General features: G+C 45.4%; 4 protein-coding genes across 9 annotated transcripts; 3 read left to right on the top strand and 1 right to left on the bottom strand.

Moving 5' to 3' along the window:
* Positions 1-85: 85 nt before the first annotated feature.
* Positions 86-5,298, top strand: LOC148325115 (GDP-L-fucose synthase-like). The gene is made up of 10 exons (XM_088313968.1): positions 86-487; positions 812-939; positions 1,013-1,127; positions 1,217-1,345; positions 1,719-1,792; positions 2,339-2,472; positions 2,628-2,759; positions 2,838-2,917; positions 3,915-4,014; positions 4,074-5,298. Exons 2-10 carry the CDS (start codon positions 812-814, stop codon positions 4,127-4,129), a joined length of 948 nt encoding a protein of 315 aa, XP_088170094.1. The 5' UTR covers positions 86-487; the 3' UTR covers positions 4,130-5,298.
* On the bottom strand, positions 4,341-8,616 carry bmb (brambleberry). 2 transcript variants are annotated; one of them, XM_088313966.1, is made up of 13 exons: positions 8,514-8,616; positions 7,789-8,048; positions 7,510-7,638; positions 7,001-7,186; positions 6,684-6,906; positions 6,037-6,153; positions 5,792-5,971; positions 5,516-5,722; positions 5,300-5,438; positions 5,150-5,208; positions 5,001-5,077; positions 4,804-4,922; positions 4,341-4,608 (listed from the first exon to the last, which is right to left on the bottom strand). In XM_088313966.1, exons 2-13 carry the CDS (start codon positions 8,044-8,046, stop codon positions 4,479-4,481), a joined length of 1,824 nt encoding a protein of 607 aa, XP_088170092.1. In that variant the 5' UTR covers positions 8,047-8,048; positions 8,514-8,616; the 3' UTR covers positions 4,341-4,478. The 2 variants fall into 2 exon arrangements, with proteins under 2 accessions (XP_088170092.1, XP_088170093.1); XM_088313967.1 differs by lacking the exon at positions 8,514-8,616 and having other exon boundaries at positions 7,789-8,067.
* Positions 8,617-8,971: 355 nt separating this feature from the next.
* pycr3 (pyrroline-5-carboxylate reductase 3) lies at positions 8,972-12,782 on the top strand. 2 transcript variants are annotated; one of them, XM_088313969.1, is made up of 7 exons: positions 8,972-9,369; positions 10,924-11,062; positions 11,136-11,200; positions 11,669-11,848; positions 11,923-12,135; positions 12,287-12,379; positions 12,474-12,782. In XM_088313969.1, the coding sequence occupies exons 2-7, from the start codon at positions 10,963-10,965 to the stop codon at positions 12,681-12,683; spliced, it is 861 nt and encodes a 286-aa protein (XP_088170095.1). In that variant the 5' UTR covers positions 8,972-9,369; positions 10,924-10,962; the 3' UTR covers positions 12,684-12,782. The 2 variants fall into 2 exon arrangements, with proteins under 2 accessions (XP_088170095.1, XP_088170096.1); XM_088313970.1 differs by lacking the exon at positions 8,972-9,369 and adding an exon at positions 10,089-10,112.
* An 867-nt stretch (positions 12,783-13,649) lies between these two features.
* eef1db (eukaryotic translation elongation factor 1 delta b (guanine nucleotide exchange protein)) lies at positions 13,650-21,420 on the top strand. 4 transcript variants are annotated; one of them, XM_088312521.1, is made up of 10 exons: positions 13,650-13,892; positions 15,519-15,568; positions 16,868-17,967; positions 19,274-19,400; positions 19,638-19,709; positions 19,853-19,937; positions 20,041-20,129; positions 20,193-20,390; positions 20,472-20,666; positions 21,304-21,420. In XM_088312521.1, exons 1-10 carry the CDS (start codon positions 13,676-13,678, stop codon positions 21,340-21,342), a joined length of 2,172 nt encoding a protein of 723 aa, XP_088168647.1. In that variant the 5' UTR covers positions 13,650-13,675; the 3' UTR covers positions 21,343-21,420. The 4 variants fall into 4 exon arrangements, with proteins under 4 accessions (XP_088168647.1, XP_088168649.1, XP_088168646.1 ...); XM_088312523.1 differs by having other exon boundaries at positions 16,868-17,865; positions 20,041-20,390; XM_088312520.1 differs by having other exon boundaries at positions 20,041-20,390.
* Positions 21,421-21,651: the final 231 nt, after the last annotated feature.

The raw sequence follows: 21,651 nt of genomic DNA, 5'->3' as shown, positions 1-21,651 counted from the left end.
CGAATCTATGACAATTGTCCTAAGTCGTAGAGGTTAGTAGAAGACATTAAAAGTGGTGGAAAGTAGTAATTTGACAATGGTGTTGAATCATAACACATTCTTCAAGGCACACTTGTGCAAAAGAAGGCAACATTTTCCCAATTCTAAGAAGCCTGACGAGACTTTGCGATTTTACACACTCTTATTACGGTCAAAATACTTAAGCAGAACAAATGCTGACAAAGTATAGTTAACATCTTGATTATCAATGTGAAATTAACTCGCCATAGAGTGTTCAAATGTTTAACATCCGCGTCACCAGGTGGCAATGTTGCCTTTATTTTGAAGGCGTAGCCGGAAGTGTTAATTTGGATGTTGTCACGACTTCATAGAACGGATAGCATGTAGTTAAAGCTTACGGGCGGTTTTTGTTTTTTAAATGAATTGCTCGGCCTTTGAGTGCGTTCTTGGATAAGACGGGTCAAGTGATACGACTTTCTACGCGGAGGTACCCTTTCCATGCTGCCAGATTGTTTGCTAAAGTGCTAAGTGTTAGCTAACATTGACGATGATTGCGTGTAGTTCGAGACTTCAATAAAAACCGAATCACCTTTAGCGCCGTCTCGCACTTGTTCACAAATTCTCTCTTTGTCAGACGCATGAAATGTTACATTTATATCTTCAAATGTGCTGTTGTTTATCTTTCTTTCGTCGTCGTTTAATTTCGACTTTTTTAAGCACTTACCTGTGGCTTCGATGCCCGGCCCAGTAAATTCTTTCGTTATCACGCCATTCAAAAAGCAGTTTCTCATCTTGTGTTGTCAACGGTCAGATGAGGGTGCTGGTGACTGGAGGCTCAGGCTTGGTGGGGATGGCCATCCAACAGTTGATCCAAGAGGAAAGGGCAGGCGACCAAGATGAAGAGTGGATCTTCCTCTCCTCCAAAGATGCCAACCTCACGTGGGCACATCTCACTCAAGTCCTTTTCAAGATTGTTGCTTAACGTCTTTCTTCTTGTGCGTGGCTCTTGTAGGAGCATGAAGGAGACGCAGGACGTGTTCAAGAAACATCAGCCAACCCACGTCATCCACCTGGCTGCCATGGTGGGGGGACTTTTCAAGAACCTAAAGTGTAATCTGGATTTTTGGGTATAATAAATACATGCAAGTGCATTTTCAAAGTATATCGTTTTGGTATGATGATGAACAAATCCAGCAACTGTTGTTTCTGTTTCCAGCGGAATAACATCCACATCAATGACAATGTGCTGCAGGCCGCGCATGAAGTCGGTGCGATTAAGGTGGTTTCTTGTCTGTCCACCTGCATTTTTCCTGATAAGACCACCTATCCCATTAATGAGACGATGGTAAGTGTTTCTGTGGAATGAGATCACTTTTGTGCTTTTGCGAGCAACATAGTCTGCTGACTCTTCAACGTGTTTTGATTGCCATTTACTTGGGCAGTCATGATCCCCCACACTCAGCTAGCATTGAATGTCTGCCTGATTTGTGTTTACACTGCACATGATTTAGTCGATGTCCAGTTTGCATCAGTCAGAATCCTCATTTAGAAGAAGTCAGATTCTGAGCTTGGAAGTTCTCAATTTTTTATTTGAGGTATTTCCGCTGTCGTGGCGCAAATCTCACTTGGATCACTTGGACAATGCAGTGTAATTCCACCTGAACTGCATTTGTTGTGTTCATTTGGATTTTTTTATTTCTTAAAAATCTTTTTCACAGATCCATAACGGCCCACCTCACGATTCCAACTTCGGCTACGCCTATGCAAAAAGAATGTTAGATGTCCATAACAGGTAGGCCAATTGGGTGATTGAATGCTTATGTGAGGATTAACTGCAAAGGAGGACCAAACATGCCTTGTTATTATTATTATTATTATTATCCATGTTTGAACGGATTTGCTTTGAACAGACAATAATGTTTTCGCTTGTTATGTTACCAGAGGACACTCAAAATGAATTTTAATACAACTAAAAGGCCTTATTCTCATCAGACCTCAAAAAGGTTGCCGTTCTCAACAAAACATCTTTACACTTAATGTCGTCACAGGCAGTTGACGGTTAATTCCGTACCCTGCCCAAATTTGATACTTGATATTCCTTTTTACCGCTCTTTCAATTTCAAACTTGCAAGTTTATTTCACATCTGAGCGGAGCCTTACTGCTGATATTAATCCAAGCTATCTTTCTTTTAAGCTTCATGTTAGTGTTTTCAGCCAGCTTTTTGTCGTTTGGAGTTTTCAACTCATTGTTATTCAGTGATCGCTTTGTGGAGACTATCGGCAGTTACCCGTGAATGTTTCCAGTTGTGTGATCAACGGCATTGATGTTGTTGCACAGGGCCTATTTCCAGAAGCACGGATGCTGCTACACAGCCGTGATCCCCACTAATGTGTTTGGTCCGCATGACAACTTTAGTATTGAAGATGGTCATGTGTTGCCGGGCCTGATTCACAAAACGTACATTGCCAAAAGTAAGTTACATCGTCTTATCAAGTCAGGGCGCAGGTTCAGCACTTCATGCATTCAAATTCAACTTGTCACGTTTTCAGTTTACACTTGATCTGAAGTGATGACACGTGTACTAACTAACAGAACTTCTGATCACTATGATCGTCATGCTGCTTAGAAGAGGGGAAGCCTTTGGTGGTCTGGGGCTCCGGCACACCCAAAAGGCAATTCATTTACTCTTTGGATTTGGCACGTCTCATCCTGTGGGTTTTGAGGGACTATCCTGAGGTAGAGCCCATCATCCTCTCCGGTAAGTCTTTGTACTTCATGTACGGCCAACTCGGGAGCGCTGAAATGACAATAGAATTGTTCTGTTTGTCGACTTGAGTCGGAGAGGAAGATGAAGTCTCAATCAAAGAAGCAGCAGATGCGGTTGTGCAAGCCCTGGACTTTCAAGGCCAAGTGCTTGTATCCTTAAACACAGTGCATGCGGAGGCATTCGAAAGGCTGCAACACGAGTCGGTCTATCATCACTCAGCGGTTATTTTGATTTGCATAACTTGATGAAGTCCTGGGAACGGGTCCATGAAAATATTATTACAAATGTACAACACGTAGGTCAACTTAAAGATGTGATGATGCCGCTTAGGAGCAAGTTAAACCAGCAAGCCATGGCTCCTTTGGTGCGAGTGAAATGAATTGGTGTCACCATGACAACAGCACTTAGTTTCTTGGTGTGGTTTTATAGCCGACAGCCGTCAATCTGAATATGGATATTAGTTGAGCTCAAAGCCTCTCACTTTGATTTCCTCCAGACAGGACAAACGTGACGTTGAGGCAAAAGCCTCCTTTTTTGATTAGCGGGACCAAGATCGGATGATCGGACGTTTTCTTTGGATGGCCGGCAAACACGATGAAATCAAAAGGGCCTCCAAAATGGAACGCCCCAAAAGTCTGCCCGTCATGTTCAACGCAAAACGTACATCATTCATCCGTCGGACTGTGAAACGTGACCGTCAATTTAGTGATCTTGGTTTGATGGCAAAAATATTTGGGACAAAAATGATAAAGCGTCATTGGCTAGTGTTTACTGGAAAGGGACTCGTGCCAAAAATAGGCGGTTGACCGTTAACAACTTCTTTTGTAAAAACAGATCTCATTTTGACAACATAACAAAATTGCTCTGCTTGATCCGTCAGCAACAATTAACTTTCAAATAATTTTTTGGATCCATTTCTGAAAAACGAGAACAAAAGAGCATTTCACTGTTGTGGAAAAACAACAATGTGCCAAAAGTAGATTGAATATCATTTGGTTTGCAATAACCATTTATTTTAAATTGCTAGTGAAAAGATAAATTACTGACGCTGCTTCTACAATGCAAGAATTAGGGGAAATATTCTGTCATTAAATAGCGAGTTTGATTTCTCTCAAACGTGTTTATTTCCCTTGACCATGGCTGCAGTATGATAAGAGCAAATCAGACGGGCAGCTTAAAAAGACGGCCTGTAATGCAAAGCTGTGTCGCTATCGCCCGGATTTTCGCTTCACGCCCTTCAAACAAGGTGGGATGATGAGAAAATGCTTCTGTCAAGGCTGTCAACTGACTCTTCTGTTCTTACAGCTCTCCAGGACACATGTGACTGGTTTGTGACGCACTACGACACAGCTCGCAAGTGAAACAAGTGTGGACAAAAGCACGCACGTCTGCAAAGTGAGCTTGCTGCGTTGAAGACCAGACAGGTGACGTTGAGAACGTTGCGTTGCACACAACCTCTTTTTTTAGGGTTGCACCAGCAAATTAAAAAGAACTTGCTTTCGTTAAATATTTTCACGTGCAAGCCACTTTTCACCCTTATAAAGTTTGTCATCCGAGTCAAACGTGGAAGTGTCGGTTTGAATGAGTTTATTTCAAGCTTTTACAGAAAAAGGATAATCTTGGGGTAGGGGCTTGATTTTTAAAAAGAAACTAGAATAAATTAAGCTTAAAAAGCTGAAATCCAGCTGCTTTAAGAGGCAATATTTCACTTCATGTGTGAAAAGAGGGGTTGAGTCTGCCTTCGTGGACTCTGCAGTGATCTAGTCCGAAGAGCGCTTTCTTCTTGCATGCCGTCCCAGCTTTGGTGATTGAGTTGCAGAGTTTACGTCCTGACAAAGAGCTGAAAAAAAGCAGCAGTTGCATTTTAAAAATAAAATCATGGGATCATTAAGATTTGAATCTTACAAACGACTCTTAAAGATCGATTCTATAATTTTGTTTCAGGAAAAAAAAAAAACACTGCTTTTTTTTTTTTTTTAATTATCTGTCTTACAGCTGGGCTGTGTATTGAGATGAACAATTTTGTACCACTCACCTGTTGCAAATTGATGGCGTTGGAGTTGAACATCTTGAGTCAGTCACTAAATAACGAGAGTCATTCAAAGAGTCATCAGCGCCGTTGATGTTTCTGGAAGGAATATTGTCAATCAAAGCCTTCAAAACAAAAATCAGAAATGCACATTAGTCATTTATAACTGGGCTGTGATTTAAACATTCCTTCATTGTGCTTACTGCTGAAAGAACAGGCTGTGGAAGAAATTGGGGTTCAGGTTTCCTGTGAGAAGATGCTACAGGTATACCAACGTCACCTGTATATAAAAAAGAATATAGGACACATCCAACTACTCTGAATTTGAATATGGTTGGAAAAATATTCAAACTTGATGTAGCGCCATCTTGTTTCAGTAGGTTGGTCTGCTCAATGCTGCTCTGCTCTTTCCTGAGGAGGAAAAAGATGCCAAGTGCACAGTTTTCAATTCTCTTGCCTAACTTCAGCCAAGTTTGAAATAAAAAAAGCTTTGCAAACCAACTTCTGAGGTGTGGAGGATCGTGGATGTACGTTACGGGACTTCAAAGGCTCCGCCAAGTCTAAAGTAAGAAATGGCAATGCAGCAGATGGGTTTCCCCTGCCTGCAAATCGAACCCACAACTGACCCACAAACCATTGTCCTGAGGAGAGACGGAAAAAAAAAAGGTGACAACAGATCGTCATCAAATTGTATTTGCACTCAGCTCGGAGTACGTACCCATGGAAAGTGTCACTAACAGCAAGCTGAGACTTGCCAGATCCAGCGCCGGCTGCCGGTTCACCTCCGCCACCGCATTCAAGGGAACAGTGAGCAGCAGCAGAGCACGAGAGAAAAGTGGACAACCCAGGAATGACTGCAGGACAGCAAACAGGACAAAATAGCTGCTGTGTGCGATGCACGTCCACATTGCAGCCATGCTTAAACCTGGAAACACAAGAAACACGAGTAAAAGGGGCGGGGACAAAAGAGGCAAAGCACCAAAATGCAATTCACCTGCCCAGCCAAGGAAACGCTGAATCACACGAAGTCTTTCCTCCATGCGGTCTTGCATTTCATCCAAGAAGTGAAGCGCAAATCCCAGACTGCTGTTCATGCGCTCCAGTTTGCTCATGAGATCCGTGTAGTAGTGCAACGTCTGGTCCTGATACTCCAGAAACTCCGACATGCTGTCGTCTGGAGTCGCGGGTTGAAAATCATGTGACGGCAACATGTCCAAGCGTGAAGTTGGACATTCGTACCAAGTTTTTGATGAATGCCCTGAGCTTGATGTCTGACATCGGCAAGGTCTTGTAGGATTGCTCGATGGCTGTCCTGCACTTCGGAGCCTTGGAGCTGCACATTCTCACTCACAAGAGCTTCAGCAGAAAACATCCGTTCACATTTGCGTAAAAATGACACGAATAATCGGAATGTGCTTGGTGGAAGGGAGTGAAGCTCAAAATCATGGATTGGATTTTAAGGTATCATTGGGTAGACATGATATAAAAAAAAATTTAAAAAGTCATGATTACTGAATAAGGCGTGTAAATCACAAACGTGTTTGATAATTGACCTCCAGGCAGGGTGAGGGGAAAAAAAATAAAATCGCAAAAAATAATCTGCTAGGCAATCTCAAATAACGTGCGTGTGGCAGGCTCACTAGTGTTAGTAATGCATATGCCTGATTTAAAAAAAAAATAAAATAACCTTAATCCAAAATTTGATCTTCACTCACACCCCTAAACCCACTGCCATTCTTCTGACCAAAAGCATATACAATAAATCAATGCATGTTGCCATTTTAAAAAGTAGGCTCCAGAATGCAGAAATAATACTTAAGTCAAAATCTGCCAACACGGACTCATACTGGTGAACGCTGCGGCCTTTGTGGAGGAAAAGCACTCACCCATTCTCTCTGTGATTCCCTGAATGAGCTGCGCCACCAACTCCTGTCCCGAGGCAATGAGGGCTTTCTCATGACCCAGACGCTCCAGGTTGTCCCTCAGGGAACTTTCCATTTGACCCTGACCTTCTTGCAGCTTGACCTGCTGCTTCTGGAGAGCACCGTGTCCCTTCACAAGCTCGTCCAGTGTTGCTGCAGTCATCTCTCTTAACGCCAACTGGCCATCCTGTTACAAAACACTCAATCGGGTTTCATATTCCCACCTCCGCACAAGTCATTGTTACTTCTACACCCCCCCCCCAAAAAAAAGTACGCACTACCTTGAGCTCTTCCATGGCAGACAGTTGGCCGGCAGCTGTGGATAAGAGCATGTTTACCGTTTGCTCTGCCCTGCGCCGAAAGAGCCGCTGGCGAGTTGCATAGCACACAGCGCGAGCCCGGTTGCTCACGATGTGATAGGCATTCCATGTGTCTGAGTCCATGTTTGCTGTACATTCTTTGATACTCTGAAATGGCACACGAGTCAACGCCATAAGACCCAAGAATTTATTATCTGAAAGCGCCATTTTTGCTCCCTTAAAAATCACAATGCGGGAATGGGGCCAGCGCAACACGAGGTGGACGCCAGCAAACCGAGGAATCATATCGCATAATACACGAGAACGAGGGAAGATCATTTTGGAGGGCGATCTGCACACCGGTTAATTAAAAGTTTAAAAAAAAAAGCATTTGTCTAACATGCGTCTGTAAATATGCCATGTTACAACACGCAACGTGCTTTACAGTACAGAAATGTTCCATCATTTAGTAAAAAAAATGGACAGCTTACCATCTGCTCTGTACATGGATAAGTTTTGCGACCCTCAATCTGTGCTTGGCAGTTGAACAATATGACACCAAGTTTTGCCAGCTCCTCCTCTGAGAGACCTTCACAGCTCGCCTTTAACTGAGCAACCACCTGCGAGAGAACAGCATGTTAAGCCCGTGTTAAAATGCCAACACGCCTGTAAGCAGAGCATTCATACGGTGCAACGGCAAAAACATCGGGAATCGAAAATTGGAAATGAAAAAAAAAAAATCTGAGTTGTATGCTGAGCAGTCCCGTTACCTTTTGGTGGCAACTGTCTAAAGGATTTAGCTCCATCTGCTTGGCCTCAGCCACAAACTTGTCATCAGCAATAAACATTTCAAACTGTGCATCCTTAGCTACAATTGCTGGAGCTAAATCTGCAGGTGGAGAAGGAGGAGGCGCCGTTTCTCCTGGAGGATGCTCAGTCTGCTTCAGCCATTCAAAGAGCCCAGTGACTGCAGGAAACCAGACGGCAAAGATGCAGAGCAGCAGGAGGTAATTGTGGGAGGCACCCATGTCTGCAACAAGAAAACATTGCTGCAAGAACTTCAAAAGAAGCGCCCGACAAATGTTTATCATCATAATGACCAATACACTCTTTGGATAGGAACTTTTTCGGTTTTGCAAGATTGCTCCAGCATTTATTGAACAATACACACAGCTGTTATAAATGATATGAACAAAAATCACAAGATCATTCCAAACAAGAGTGTGACAAAAATGCCCTAATCATTAACGAGGCTTTGCCCAGACATGTTCGCTACGAGGCTGAGGCTGAGCTCACATGCGCCATGAAAATAAATGTTGCTTTCAGATGAAACCACAATGAAACTTTTCAGGGCAATCGCAAATCGACCTTTTCTAAACTTTTGAAGAACAAAAAAAAATTAAACGTGGGCCAAAATTTGTGACAAAACACAAAGGCAAAGCGATGCGCAATTGAAGTTTAAAACATCTAAAATAAAGACCGAAAGCAAGCCTACCTGTCAATTAATGTCGCAAGTTAACGTTTCAAAACGGGCTTTTTGTGCTTTCTCACAGCTGATGGAAATGAAGAATAATTTGGTCCAACCAATCTCCGCCCTTTACAACCAGAAAGTAACCAATGAAATTTCTCGATTAACAAAAGTGGGCAGGCTGAAGGTGCGCTCGATTTAACATCCAGATTGACACGGAAGTGCTTCTATCGGTTGTCCTCACACGATGCCGGAGATCGCGGAATTCAATGCACGCCGCCTATTTAGAACTCTTGAATTAAAGGGAAATACTTGAGTTTTATTTCTCAAAATAATGTTTCGCCTCACTTACTTGTAGACGATTGCTCGATAGTTCACAACGCAAGTCTCTATGGTTCATAGACGAAACGCGATTAAAAGAAAAGAATCACTTGTCCTCCGAGTCTCATTTAAAGAGAATACAATACAATTTTATTTATATTGCGCATTTCACCACAGCTGGAGCTGTAACAAATCGCTTTCCATAAATTGACAACTGCTGAAAAACGATTAAAAGAAATATTGGAATTGCAAATAAGATGCTGGCTGATGCTGAGAGATCTACTCTGTAAGATTGAAATATTTTAATGCACCTTTGCATGAAGTCTCAATTTTCTGAATACTGTTTACACCACCGTAGCACTGAAGTTCAGAATTTTGTACTAGTACCTGTTTATATTTTCAAAATGACGATTAACACCCCCCACCCTCAATAAAAAAAAAAAGGACGAATGCGCAAACAATGGTGGCCGCCCATCTCGTGCAAGCGAGGTTCAAATCAAGCGAACCGCCTTGACAAGGTTGCGTGAGCCTCCTTGTTTGGTTGATGCAACGGCAACATTTGGTGAGTCCAACTCATAGAAAGTTTGCATTTCGACAGTGTTGTCACTCTCAACTCCAAAAGCATTTGGCGATTATCATCCAGGGGCAAAGTCGTTGTTTAATTCTCTGCTTGTGTCTTCTTCATCTGACGACCATGCAAGTGCAGCTGAAGAGTACTTGTCGCGTGTCGCAAACGCAAATGTCGCCATTGGTCCAAACCGACATGACAAGACACGCCAGCGCTCGGTAGCAGCCGACGTGCTCGCGTGTCGCCATGTTGGCAGGGTCCACATTACTTTGAGAGGCATTTGCGCATTTCGCCACCGATTTTTCTCGAGTCTTGTTTTTTTTTTTTCAGAGCAAGCAAATTCGCTGTCGTCCGATTCAATTTTTGACATATTTCAGTGAAAGCAGCACGAAATGCAACTCGGGACCTTTCCCATCCTGTTTTGTGTGCGCGCGTGCGCTTGCGTGTCTCAAAGCGGACTAAAACATCGAATAAACTTCTATTACGGAAATATATTATTAAAGAAAAGCACAAATCTAACGTTCTGTTTGCTTTCAAATCCGCAGGGTCATCAAATCTTAGACAAGGTCTTAGATTTCATTTTAAAATGTCTTAAAAATCGATTGACGTTACTTTTGTTTTTGTTTTGAGGATGCTCTAATGCAAAAGTCTTCAATCCTGTGGGCGCGTTCCTCCCTGTTTTCCAGCTCTCCTGATTCAAATGATCTGGGCGCTGTGTCTCAGTTCCCAATCTAGAGGTTGTCGGCAATTGTGACCACGTCAAAGTATCCTTGAGCAAGATTTTGCTCCTGATGGGATGTCATCAGTCGGTAGATGAGATAATAGTGCCATGCGCTTTGAGTCCTGGAGAAAGGAAAGCGCTTTACGAGTGACAGCCCATTTAGCATCAGGATGGTTATCTCGCTTCTGCAGACTTTGTTGATTATCCGATTATTTGAATCGAGTGTGTTGCAGCAGGACGGCTCCTTGAGGAACCCTGCTCACGTAACTAGAAAGCGGGACTCAATTTAGCCACATTTCCTACCTGTGCTGCCGGCTCAGCATTGATCAAACACCACAAGCCTTTGCTGCGCTTGTGCCGTGAGTTTCGTTGCTCCGTTTGTCTAGCGACGGAGAAAACTTGCAACAATACCGACTACGGGCGTTGCATACGTTGGTACGGGAAAGTTTGTTGTGTTGAGGACAAACATTTCAATGCATGATTGAAGCCCATTGGAAATCTGGTAAAGCAAACGCAGTCTGCCAGCCATTTTTTGATGCATCAAGATGTGCTGCAACTCCAGTCGTCCTTCGGACGGTGTCGGGGTTTTCACTCACACTAAAAGCAGAAGCGCTCCGGACTTTTCACACGCTAACGAGGCACCGGTCATATACATCAATTGAGACCTCATCTGATAATCCCAACCTCAACATCAAACTACTCGTATTGAAATCTGATGACGTTGCTCAGCGCACAACCAAATATTCTTGCAACAATTGATTAGTGTTGGTCTTTGTTTCAGTGATTTTGTTTGTCTTGTGAATTTCATTTCATACACCCGAAAAAAGGTGCTTGAGTTGACCGATTCTCCTTCTGTCACCTGACCAATGCGGATTAAAAGGCAACCTGAGATGGAGTCGTGCTTACAAATTGGCTTCATTGGTGCAGGGAACATGGCTTTTGGCATTGCAAAGGGCATCTTGTCTGGTCCGTATTTAAGATTTCACGTAAGCAGGCAGAGGTGTTTAAAGGAGTTGATGATGTCCTTGTGTCATTGAAGGGAACATTTTGCCGACTCATGTCAGAGTGAGTGCGCCATCGCTCAAGAATCTCGGACGCTTTCAGGTAACATCGTCCTTCTTTTATGTCGCAACCCTTCAATGCATCTGTCGGATCATTTTACGTCTCACTTTTCCTAAAATCCGAAACGTAGCAAAATAACGGATTAATAATAAAAAGGAGAATACAACAAAAATGACGATGCAAGTCAAATCCCCTTTTTATTTCTTCAAATCAAAATTTGGTTCCTTGTGAAAAAAAAACCAAAAATCGACATGCTCCTTTACAAAGGGCAAATTGTTCTCACGAGAGTGGCTGGCGATGAACATGACAATGTACAAATTCACTTTTTAAAAAATTTTTTTTAAGACATCGCTTCTGCAAGGAAGCGCGTGACGCCGAGTGCTCGGTGGCTTTAAATTGCTGTTTGGTTGCGCCACTTGAAAGCTGGTGGCCAGTTGGTCGCACGGACTTCCCCCATTGGACCAATTTGGAAACGGCTTCGGAGCAACTAACGCCTTGCTTTGCTTTCAGGAACTGAACATCTCCACAACTCACTCCAACACAGAAGTTGCGTGCAATTCCGATTTTATTTTTCTAGCCGTCAAACCTCATTTAATTCCGACGGTTCTCCGTGAGATCTCGCGTCACGTCAGTGACAAGCACACCGTTGTGTCCGTTGCAGCGGGCGTCACCATAGCAACATTAGAGGAGGTGAGTGACCAAACGTTTCTGTCAAGCTTTTTTGACTTTTGACTTCTGATTTCTTTTGCATCACCTGCACAAAGTTCCTGCCAGAGGGTTCACGCGTCATCAGGCTGATGCCAAATCTTCCTTGCGTGGTCCTGCAAGGTGCACTCTTATTTACACGAGGCACTCACGCTAAACAAGAGCACGGTGCCGTGTTGCGCTCCTTGTTGCAGCGCTGCGGTTTGGTCGTCGAGGGTCCTGAGGCCTGGATCGACATCCATACTGGACTGAGCGGGAGCGGAGTTGCCTTTGTGAGTGTGCCCTGACAACCTAAGGCCAGTGGCGGATGCAATCATTTATGCGTTTCTCGTGGCATGAAACGGATTACTGATCGTTTTCACTGGCACGCTCTGCAAGTCAAATATTCATCCCGTTTGTGAGTCACATGATTTTGCTCTGCAGGTCTATCTGTTTGCAGAGGCACTGGCAGAAGGAGCCGTTAAAATGGGCATGCCCAGCGCTCTAGCCCAAAGAATTGCGTCTCAGACTGTTCTGGTCAGTTTCATTCACGCTTGTGCTGTCAATATCAATGTTCAATTTTTTTCGCGTCGTATTTGCACCGGATAAGTTTCACTGCCATCTGTTGCAGGGTGCCGGTCAATTATTACTTGAGTCCGACAAGCATCCGGCTCAGCTTCGTTCGGAGGTCTGCACGCCAGGTGGAACGACCGTCTATGGGCTTCATGCTTTGGAACAAGGAGGTGTGAGGGCATCGACCATCACTGCTGTGGAAGCTGCAACGGAGCGAGCGAGGGAGCTCGGTCGAAAGTCTGCGGCACCAGAAAGCAGGAGACCTTAATTGTTCGCTGCTTCTTAAAACTCTCACGTCTTAATCGCAAAGTACATGTTCTTTTCGATCATGAAATTTGAAGATAAAATATTTGTTCGGACTACTTTATCATATTGTTGTTTGTCTGCTCACTATTTTGATCTTTGAAACAACAACAAATATAACAAAAATAGAAATCTAAAACTAGAAAGGTTGCCACTTGGTTGCTCGAGTGGCAAAGGAAACGGAAATACGTGATTGCGGGTAAGGCGGTTGACTGAACTCAAAAGCGAAACGGTTAATTTTGTCTTCAGCGATTGGTCAGGCTGAAAATTTAGTGACGGCGTTCAACTTCCTGTGGATCCTTCAGAAGTCTCGAAAGCAATTAATCCCATCACCCTAAAAACAAGGCCAAAATTAATGTGAAAGTTTCATATCCAGTTTTTAAATGACTTACAGAATGTTCATATATGATTTTATGATTGTAAAAAGAAAGTAGTCGAATGTAAAAATTAAATTTCAACAAATCTGATACTCTTAGCGCAGATGCATGGCATTTACTGCCTGGATGTACTACAACGTCCATTGTCCTCCCCACTCCGACTTTGCAACTCGGCCCAGTTAAAAAGGTTGTTCCAGTGCCCTTTTGCAGGTCGGAAATGTTCCGATTCCCACGTTCCTCGAATGCAGCATAAGAAGAGACAGTGAAAGCGCAACTAAGCCACGACTGCCACCTAGTGGTGATATTTCAACTTCAAACTACAGTCGATGTTCTGCACTCGCAAATTTGCTGAGATTTTTCCATCCAAATCAAAATAAATTACATTTCCAGTTTTTTTCACCATTCAGCCCCCATTTTCATGGAAAATCCGTATTGAAGGTTTATTGACGAATTTCTTGGATTTATAAAAAAAATAAATAAAATAAAATGAATCAGGGGGCCGCCAGTTGCCCATCTCGGTTTAAGTTGGTCCCCCCCCAAAAAAAAAACGGGCTTGCTACAAGACCTATTACTATCAGCGATGGCCACTTTTTTTTTTTGCACGACAGTTTTGTTTCAGCACACTCGTGACATCACAACGTCACAAGAGCAAGGCGCAAACGTGCTTTTGTCCCCTTCCTCCTTGTTGGCACATCATCAGGAGGAAGCGTCCAGCCTCTCCTCGTCTCCTTCCTTGCCGTTGTCACGTTTCGTCCGCTGGCTGCCGCATCCACACCGACCCGAGCAAAAGCCCAACAGTAAGTAAATGTGCCACCGACTGACAACCGCGACTTGGGAATCGGGCGTGTTTGCTGCCTTTCGTTTCAAGAGAGCGCGAGGAACAAATCGAGAAGCCGCCGCGAGTGTTTTTTTTTTTTCTTTTGCAACTGGCCATGTGTTAGCCACGGCTAGCAAAAAAAAAGCTCGCGAGCCGAACGGGGCCGACAACAAAGCGGCAGAAAGCTGGACTCGCCGCTTTTGACGCCGTAATGGTCAATTTGAAACGAAATGACGTCATTGCTAATGACATCCGGTTGATGTGACGAAGCTTGTGAAGGTTGCAATTGAAGGACGACATCGCTGGCGAGCTTTTGCATTGTGCGACATCTTGCATGATCTCCTCCTCCTCCTTTTCTTTCTCCTCACGACGGCGACGTCACCCCCCAAATTTGCTGAAGGGCTTCTTTCATTTTCCCCTGATGGCCTTTCGCACTCGCACTTTCCATGAACTTGTTCCAGTCGCCTGCTGCTGTGCAAAGGTTAGCGGAGTGAATATTTAACACCGCAATGTCAACGGGAAGTAGTTCCCTCAAGCTCAACTGGAAATCGCCAAATGTCATTATTCAGTTGCCAATCGGCGAACTGTTAAGCAAGACAAAAAAAGAGAGAGGAAAAAAAAACGTTTAGCGAGTAGTTGAGACGCGCTTGCTTTTCATCTGGAAGAAAACAACGCTCAGATTTCCCTCAACTAGATCAGCAGACACGTCACGTGCTCAAAATGACGTGGAACATTTTTAAAAATGATTTCTTGTGGTAACAAACAAAAAATGTTCATTTGTGTGTGTGTGCGTGTGGTTTTGGTTGAACACAAAATAGAAATAAAATAAACTTGAGCAATGCATGTAAATGTTTCGTCTATACAACGCTAATGAACTGAGGTCATCATTTCACACGTCGTTTAAAAACTACAGGCAACATGAACCTCATTGTGCATAAACGACCCGCATTTCAGATGGCGACACGTACTTGCTAATGCACGACCACATTGCGAATGGAGTCAACTTGCGGAGGAACTCAAACCCGTTGCGTTCGAGAGTGGGTCTTAATGGAGGTGGCCAAAAACCTGCAAATGAAAGTGCACTCGTAAAGTTGTGCAAGTGCACACATTGAAAACAATCTGGCCTTTTTAACAGATGTGCTGCGACGACCATATCGTCGACATTTTAATATTGCGATATTGCCATTTTCGTTCCATCCGTATAATTCGCCGCATCTGAGGCAAAGCAGCCCCAGAACAGAACCGAGCCTCCTACTTGATCTCGTTACCGTTCGTCTCTTCGGTTTGTCATCCCTTTTCCTCCCGTGGCCGCATCGATCCGGGACGTGTTCCTTGCACAATAGTTCTTTTTCTGGACGAGGTTTGAGGCATCATTTGCGATGGAGAAATTTGTTTTGAAATTGGAACCTCGTGGAGGTCATCTAGTGTCACGTTCAACTTTGGAGCTTCGACTGAGAGCATTGAATTTTTTTTTTTTTTTTTCAAAATGATTTATTTTGTACGTTCTGTCCCACTAACTTGTTTTCATGCTTTGCAAGATGGTGATTTCTTTTTTTTTTTTTTTTTAATTTCTTTTGCAATCGCTCGCGGCTAACTGGATGAAAAGAACATTTGAGCCTGGATTTTAGACTTGAGACTCGCATCTTCCCAAGGACGGTGAGTTCCGACTTTGATCGCGACGTGCGACTTGACTGCAGCAAATGACTTCCCGAAGACGACGAGCAATCCGTTCGTGGCTTGTTCAACGTTGTTGACGTGCAAGCGAGAGCGCAAAACATTTCCTGCACTCAAGCCGACGGCATGAACATCATCCGAAGCGCACGGCCTTGGCTCATCATGTCCAATTTCTTTGCCGCACCCCGTCGGGACAATTCGGACCATCCGTCACTTATCATTTCATTTTCTCGATACGTTTACTCTCGTTGAGCACATCGCAAACTTTTTGTGCCGTCTGCACTAATTGATAAAACGATTGGAATCCATTTAGCGTAACTTTCTGTATTTATGTCGTCGTTCGTCTTTGTGTTTTCTAAAAATGCTCTTTCAACTTTTGACATTTCTGTTGTCGGTGACGCATCTCTAACGCGTTGTTTTTAACGCAGCTGTGACCCAAAAATATCCAAATCAAATCCGAATGCGTCGTTAAACATTTCGATCGTAAGTGGCAAAAAGCGCGCGCTGTCAGTCTGCGAATTCTCACCAACGACACGAGGCTTCCTGGCACTTTCAGATCCGCAATTTGAAGTTTCCGTGAATGGATTGGTCAAACTTTGCGTTTGATGAGCTGGACGTTTTGTCTTTTGAAGGTTTCGTTGTATTTGGAGCGGCTCACTCACAGGTCGCTGAGTCGTAATTATTCCCGAATCCCAAAAGAAAAAAGATTTGCTTCTGCTCGCCGCGCTCATTTGCATGATCATTTCGCTCTCTTGCATGCTGCATGATGATTCCAAACAATTCAAGATCTTGAATTCCAACTTTGGAGTTTCCTTTTCACACTTGCCGCAAACACTTGAAGTTTTTTCTTCCTGCCGGGCCGGCCGAGCGTCTTCAGTTGTGAAGTCATAAAAACGAGGCCCGGTTGCGGCCAATGAATCCAACTCAAATGTTGATTTATTTTTGGTCTTATCAAAGTCTGTCAACAACAATTTTGTTGACATGGGCGACACCCACCTCACCTTTGACCTTAGTCAAGATAACACCTCACCTTGTGTGTTTGCAGCTCCCAAAGCGATTTCTCAAATTCCCAATTTGAATTCATATTGAAGCTGAAAATGAATTTCTGCCCATAAAAGTCAAATGTGGCCAAAAATCCCCAAAAAAAAAGCAACCTCAATTTGCAAAGCTCGTGTGAAACGATCTTCAATCGTTTGTCCCTTTTGAGCAGTTTGTTCTCGCTTTGCTCCGACTAATACACGAGCGTGTACTTGTTTTCTTTTCCCTGCGAACTGATCAAAGATGCCACAGAAGACGGCCGATCCGTTGGATCAAAATAAAGCTTTCGAGCGTAGCCCGGCGGCCTCTGCGGCCAACCTGCTCACCGAGTGTCCAAGCCAGCAAAACGGGGGGGCGTGGTCCTCCCCGGAAAGCGGACGCTCCGATGGCGACGCCAAGCCGAGTGGAAAACGGCGCCGGAGCAAAAAATGCACGTCCAAATCCGCCAATCACTCCGATGGGAAGATTCACGGCCGAGGCAAAAATGAAGAGAAATCCGAAGACAACGGCAGCCCGCCGCCGCCGCCGCCGGAGCGCCGAGCCGGATTGGCCGCCCTGCGCTCGGAATGCGCCAATGTGTGGTTTCAACGAAGCGTTTACGAGCACGCCGAGAGCTTCTATCAGTGCCGGTTGGCAAACTCCTCCAAAACCGGCGCCGAGTTGAACGGCTCAGCTCCGAGTCCGCAAAACGACTCCTCGGCCACCAAAGTCCCCGAGAAGAAAAGTTTTCGCCAAGATGGCCGCCAAACGAAAGAATCCTTGCCGTCGGCCGCTCCCGACGCTTCGGACTCCCCCCACTTGATCTCACCCCGATCGCCGGACGAAGGCTGCCCTTCTCGAGCGCCAACTCCTGGACGTTCTCGCCCTCGGCGGAGCGAAGTCGCAGCGGCGACGGGGCCGGCGCGTCACGAGGTCTTCCCCGTTTTTGCCGAAATGTTTCAAAAGGTTTGGCTGGAGAAGCCGCTTTACGATCGCGCCGAAGCCGCCTTCTACCAAAATGCGTTTGGCGACAATTCACGCAACCCGTCGTCAGGAAGTGGCGAGCGGCCTCAAAGCGCCATCCGAGCGGCGGACGAAAATGGCGGCGCGGCGCCGGGCAAAGTGGAGCTTTTCCACGCTCTGCAGCCGATCCGGGAGGAGGACGAGCCCGCTGAGATGCTCGCCAAGCGAGACGGCCCCCACGCGGGACGTCGCTACTTTCTTCATCCCGACAACGAGCGCGCGTGGTTGGACAAGTGGAGGTACGATGCCGCCGAGATCCGTTTCCACGCTTGCCGCGGAAGTGAAGCGGCGGCGGCGGCCAAGAAAACAACGCTTGTCTTCACTGTCCCACCGAGGGAAAAGTACGATTAAAGCCGCACATGAGATGCGCTTCGGGCATTTCGCTTCTTTTCATTCTCATGTGCTTTGAAATTGAAAACAAAAAGAAACATTCATTTTGTGCAGCATTTTTCCATTTGCTTAAATGATTGTTTGAATTGGCTTTTGTTGCGTAGGACGTCACAAGTTTCCTTTTTCTTCTCATTTTGAGTTGTTTAAAGTAAAAGTGGTCCATATTCATGGAACGATTGAAGAGGTTTGTGTTGCCATCCAAAAATTGTCATTGCAGAAAGTTTACATGCCAGTTTTATTTTTGTGATGTTAAAAAAAGAAAGAAAAGGAAGCCAAGATAAAGATAAAGATGTCCTTTATTAGTCCCACAATGGGGAAATTTGAAGTGTTACAGCAGCAAAGATATCGATCACTGATTCCAAAATGTTTCTCATGGTTGACGTGACCTACAACCCGTTCAGCTCATTTGGAGGGAAAAAAAGTCATAACGACTCAACTTCGATCATTTGTTTGTTCGAGTGTGCGCTCGCTAAGTTGTGTCGTTGCGCCGCTCACGAATAATCAGTCTCGTTTCGACTCAAGTTTGTGACCTTGAAGTGGCGCTCGTTCGCACGAAATGAAGTTTAGTCTGCCGCTTCGGAAGGGGCGGGGCCTCCGTTTGAACGGATCAGCAAAAGAAGTGAATTTGCAAGTGAAAAAATGATGAAAGTTGGTCAAGAAGCCGACAGCGTCGTTGAATTTCTGAGCTTGACAAAGCCCGATTGTGGAACTGTTGGCCAAGAAAAAAAAGAAGCAGGAAGCGGAACAGAAAGAAGAACTTGATTTTGCAATGAGCTCGACTGCGCTTAAAAATGGCTCAGCCAGAGTCCGGACCCGAATCCCATCAAAGATCACAAGATTTAAGATGTCCGACTGCGGTCCTCGAGGGCCCCATTCAGCCCGTTTTCGATGTCTCCCCCCTCTCCAACACAACGGATTCCGCTCGTCTCCTCTGATGACGAGCTCTGCGGGAGCCTGATAACGATTGGAGGAGGGAGACATCGAAAACTGGATAAATGTGCTATTAGTCTGAGGGTGTGCGTATTTATGCAACCAGGCTATGCCATGGTTTCTATTTGTATCCCCCCCCCCTCCAAATATTTCAATGGAGTTGTTCATGTTCCAGAAAACACGAAAAGTGTAAACGTTTTGAAATTTTCCAAACGTTCTTTTTTGACATCACAAAAAGTTGACGTTTGATTTGGCTCGTCTGATTTTCTCGAATGCTTTCCGCGTCTTGTGGGTTCACGTCGCTCTTGTGCTTCCTTCGGTCTTCAGCAACATGAGTGCCGTCAACTTCCTCGCCCACGAGAAGATCTGGTTTGACAAAAGTCGCTACGACGAGGCCGAGCGACGCTTCTTCGAGCGCGTCGGCGGCTCCTCGCCGTCGACGCGAACCGTCTGCGTAAGTGCAACCTCGCCGTCATCTCCATCCTCTTTTTCCGAGCACTCGTCTGCATCCTTCGAGAATAAGAATTTGGTTCCGATTGGAGCGCGTTTGATTTGAAAAACTTGGATTCTTTGGAAGCGCCGTTTGTTGATGTCGTCATCGCCGCTCAGACTTGAATTTTGTAAAAGCTCAATTCCAACTTCCCCGTGCGACTCACGCAAGTCATCAAATGCGTTTGTTGTTCATCTTCAGGATGCGGGAGCCAACGCCATTCTTCAAGACATCGCTCGTGCTCGAGAGAACATTCAGAAGTCACTCGCAGGAGTAAGTTGCTCACAAAACAACAAAGCCGACGATGACGAACGAAAGGGACGGCTCGACTTTTTCCCTCATCGGTTCCCCCGTTTTGCTGATGCGGCTTTTTTATTTGAGAAAATAAATGGAATCTTTTTGCTCTTTGGCGGTAGAGCACCTGCAGCGGCACCGCAGCCGATCAAGAAGTGATCTCGCGAATCAAAAGTTTGGAGCTGGAGAACAGGAGCTTAAATGGAGGTGCGTCACGTCCTGACTTGTCTGGAAGAAAAATGGCGTCGACTGAAATAGTCGGGCGCTGAGTGAAAGTGGACCGAGCAACATTGCAAAGCTTTTTGTTTAGTGGTGGAAGACTTGCGGGCGTCGCTTTCCAAGCTGGAACGTCGAGTTGCCGTCTTGGAAAGAAGTCCTGCCGCCGTCCGCTGCACAAACGTTAGTCTGCTCATTTGGTTTTTGTCCGTTCCTCCTCGTGAGCGACTTTGTCCATGTGTTCAGGGAACGAGCGGGGGCCTCGCAAAGCCGCCGCCGCCGCCGCCGCTTGACGACGACGACGACGACGTGGACTTGTTTGGAAGCGATGACGACGAAGAGGCGGACAAACTCAAAGAGCAGAGGTTGAAAGACTACGCCGAGAGAAAAGCCAAGAAGCCCAGCGTCATCGCCAAGTCGTCCATCTTGCTGGACGTCAAACCCGTAAGACTCGAAATGAACGCCAACGTTTTTTTTGGGGGGCGGGGCCCGGCTCAACGCGTCGCCGTCCTCGTTTCTCCTCAGTGGGACGACGAAACCGACATGGCCAAGCTGGAGGAGTGCGTGCGCTCCGTGCAAGCGGACGGCCTCCTCTGGGGAATGTCCAAACTGGTTCCGGTCGGTTACGGCATCAAGAAGCTGCAGATCTCCTGCGTGGTGGAAGACGACAAAGTTGGAACGGACTTGTTGGAAGAAGAGATCACCAAGTTTGAAGACTACGTAAGTCGCCGTCCGTCTCAAACGCGCCACCGTTTTGTCCACATCGCCGACGTGCGACTTGAGTCGGCCCGACTTTTTCAAAAGTCTTAAAAGATCTGACGACAGGTTTTGGCCCCGCCCCCTTTTTTCATGCGCGCCATTTTCATTGTTGGCATGAAAGCGAGTGCAACGCACGCAAGCCACGTTTTTTTTCTCTTCACGTCAGCGGCTGCAGGTTTGTCTTCGTTTTTTTGGATGACTCGTATCATGTCAAGAAGCGCAATTAGTTTCGGCGACAATTTGATGGGAACGATTTGCGACTGGAAAACAAACGAGGCAAGTTGGTTTTATTTTAAGGGCAAGTAGACAACAAAATGAGACGTTAGTCGTTAAATGGATCTCTAAATAAGTCAACGGGAAGCCAACAATGTTGGTCCTTAAGTTCGGAATACGAGCGGAAAGCTGCACCAAAAATCTTTTATTTGGTCTTAAGAAGTTCTCCGCCATTTTGATCCATCGTATTTTGAATGCGGCTCAAAATGTTTTCAACAAAGTCAACATAGAATTGACGACATTCTCGGTCGTTCGCATCGAATGATGCCATTCAAATTTTTGGCTGAAACTAATGCAAATGTTTTTTGTTTTTTTTTGCTTTCAGGTTCAAAGTGTGGACGTCGCAGCTTTCAACAAGATTTAAATAGTCGTCGTCTCGTCTCGTGCCGTCCTTGGCCACACCTTGTGTCATTGTCACTAAATAAAAGATTCTTGCACTGAGGCCCGCCCGCGTCTCGTCATTTGCAAAACGGAGCCGCTCCGGAGCTCTTTTTGCTGCAATCCACCTGCGAGAGGAACGCGGCCAATCGGAATTTGGAGCGGCACAAGCGCCGACATTTTAGCGACTCTCGTTTTGATTGTTGGCCGCTGGTGTCAGTCGATGGGGCAGAGGCTGACGGTGGCTCGAGCGCCGAGCCGCATTGCCGCGTGCAGAGGCCGCTGGAATTTGCCG

The sequence above is a fragment of the Idiotropiscis lumnitzeri genome, chromosome 13, assembly GCF_059441095.1.
Source record: "Idiotropiscis lumnitzeri isolate Australia: NSW breed Sydney's pygmy pipehorse chromosome 13, RoL_Ilum_1.0, whole genome shotgun sequence".
NCBI classification, from domain to species: Eukaryota; Metazoa; Chordata; class Actinopteri; order Syngnathiformes; family Syngnathidae; genus Idiotropiscis; species Idiotropiscis lumnitzeri.
This window is presented reverse-complemented; position numbering and strand designations above follow the sequence as displayed.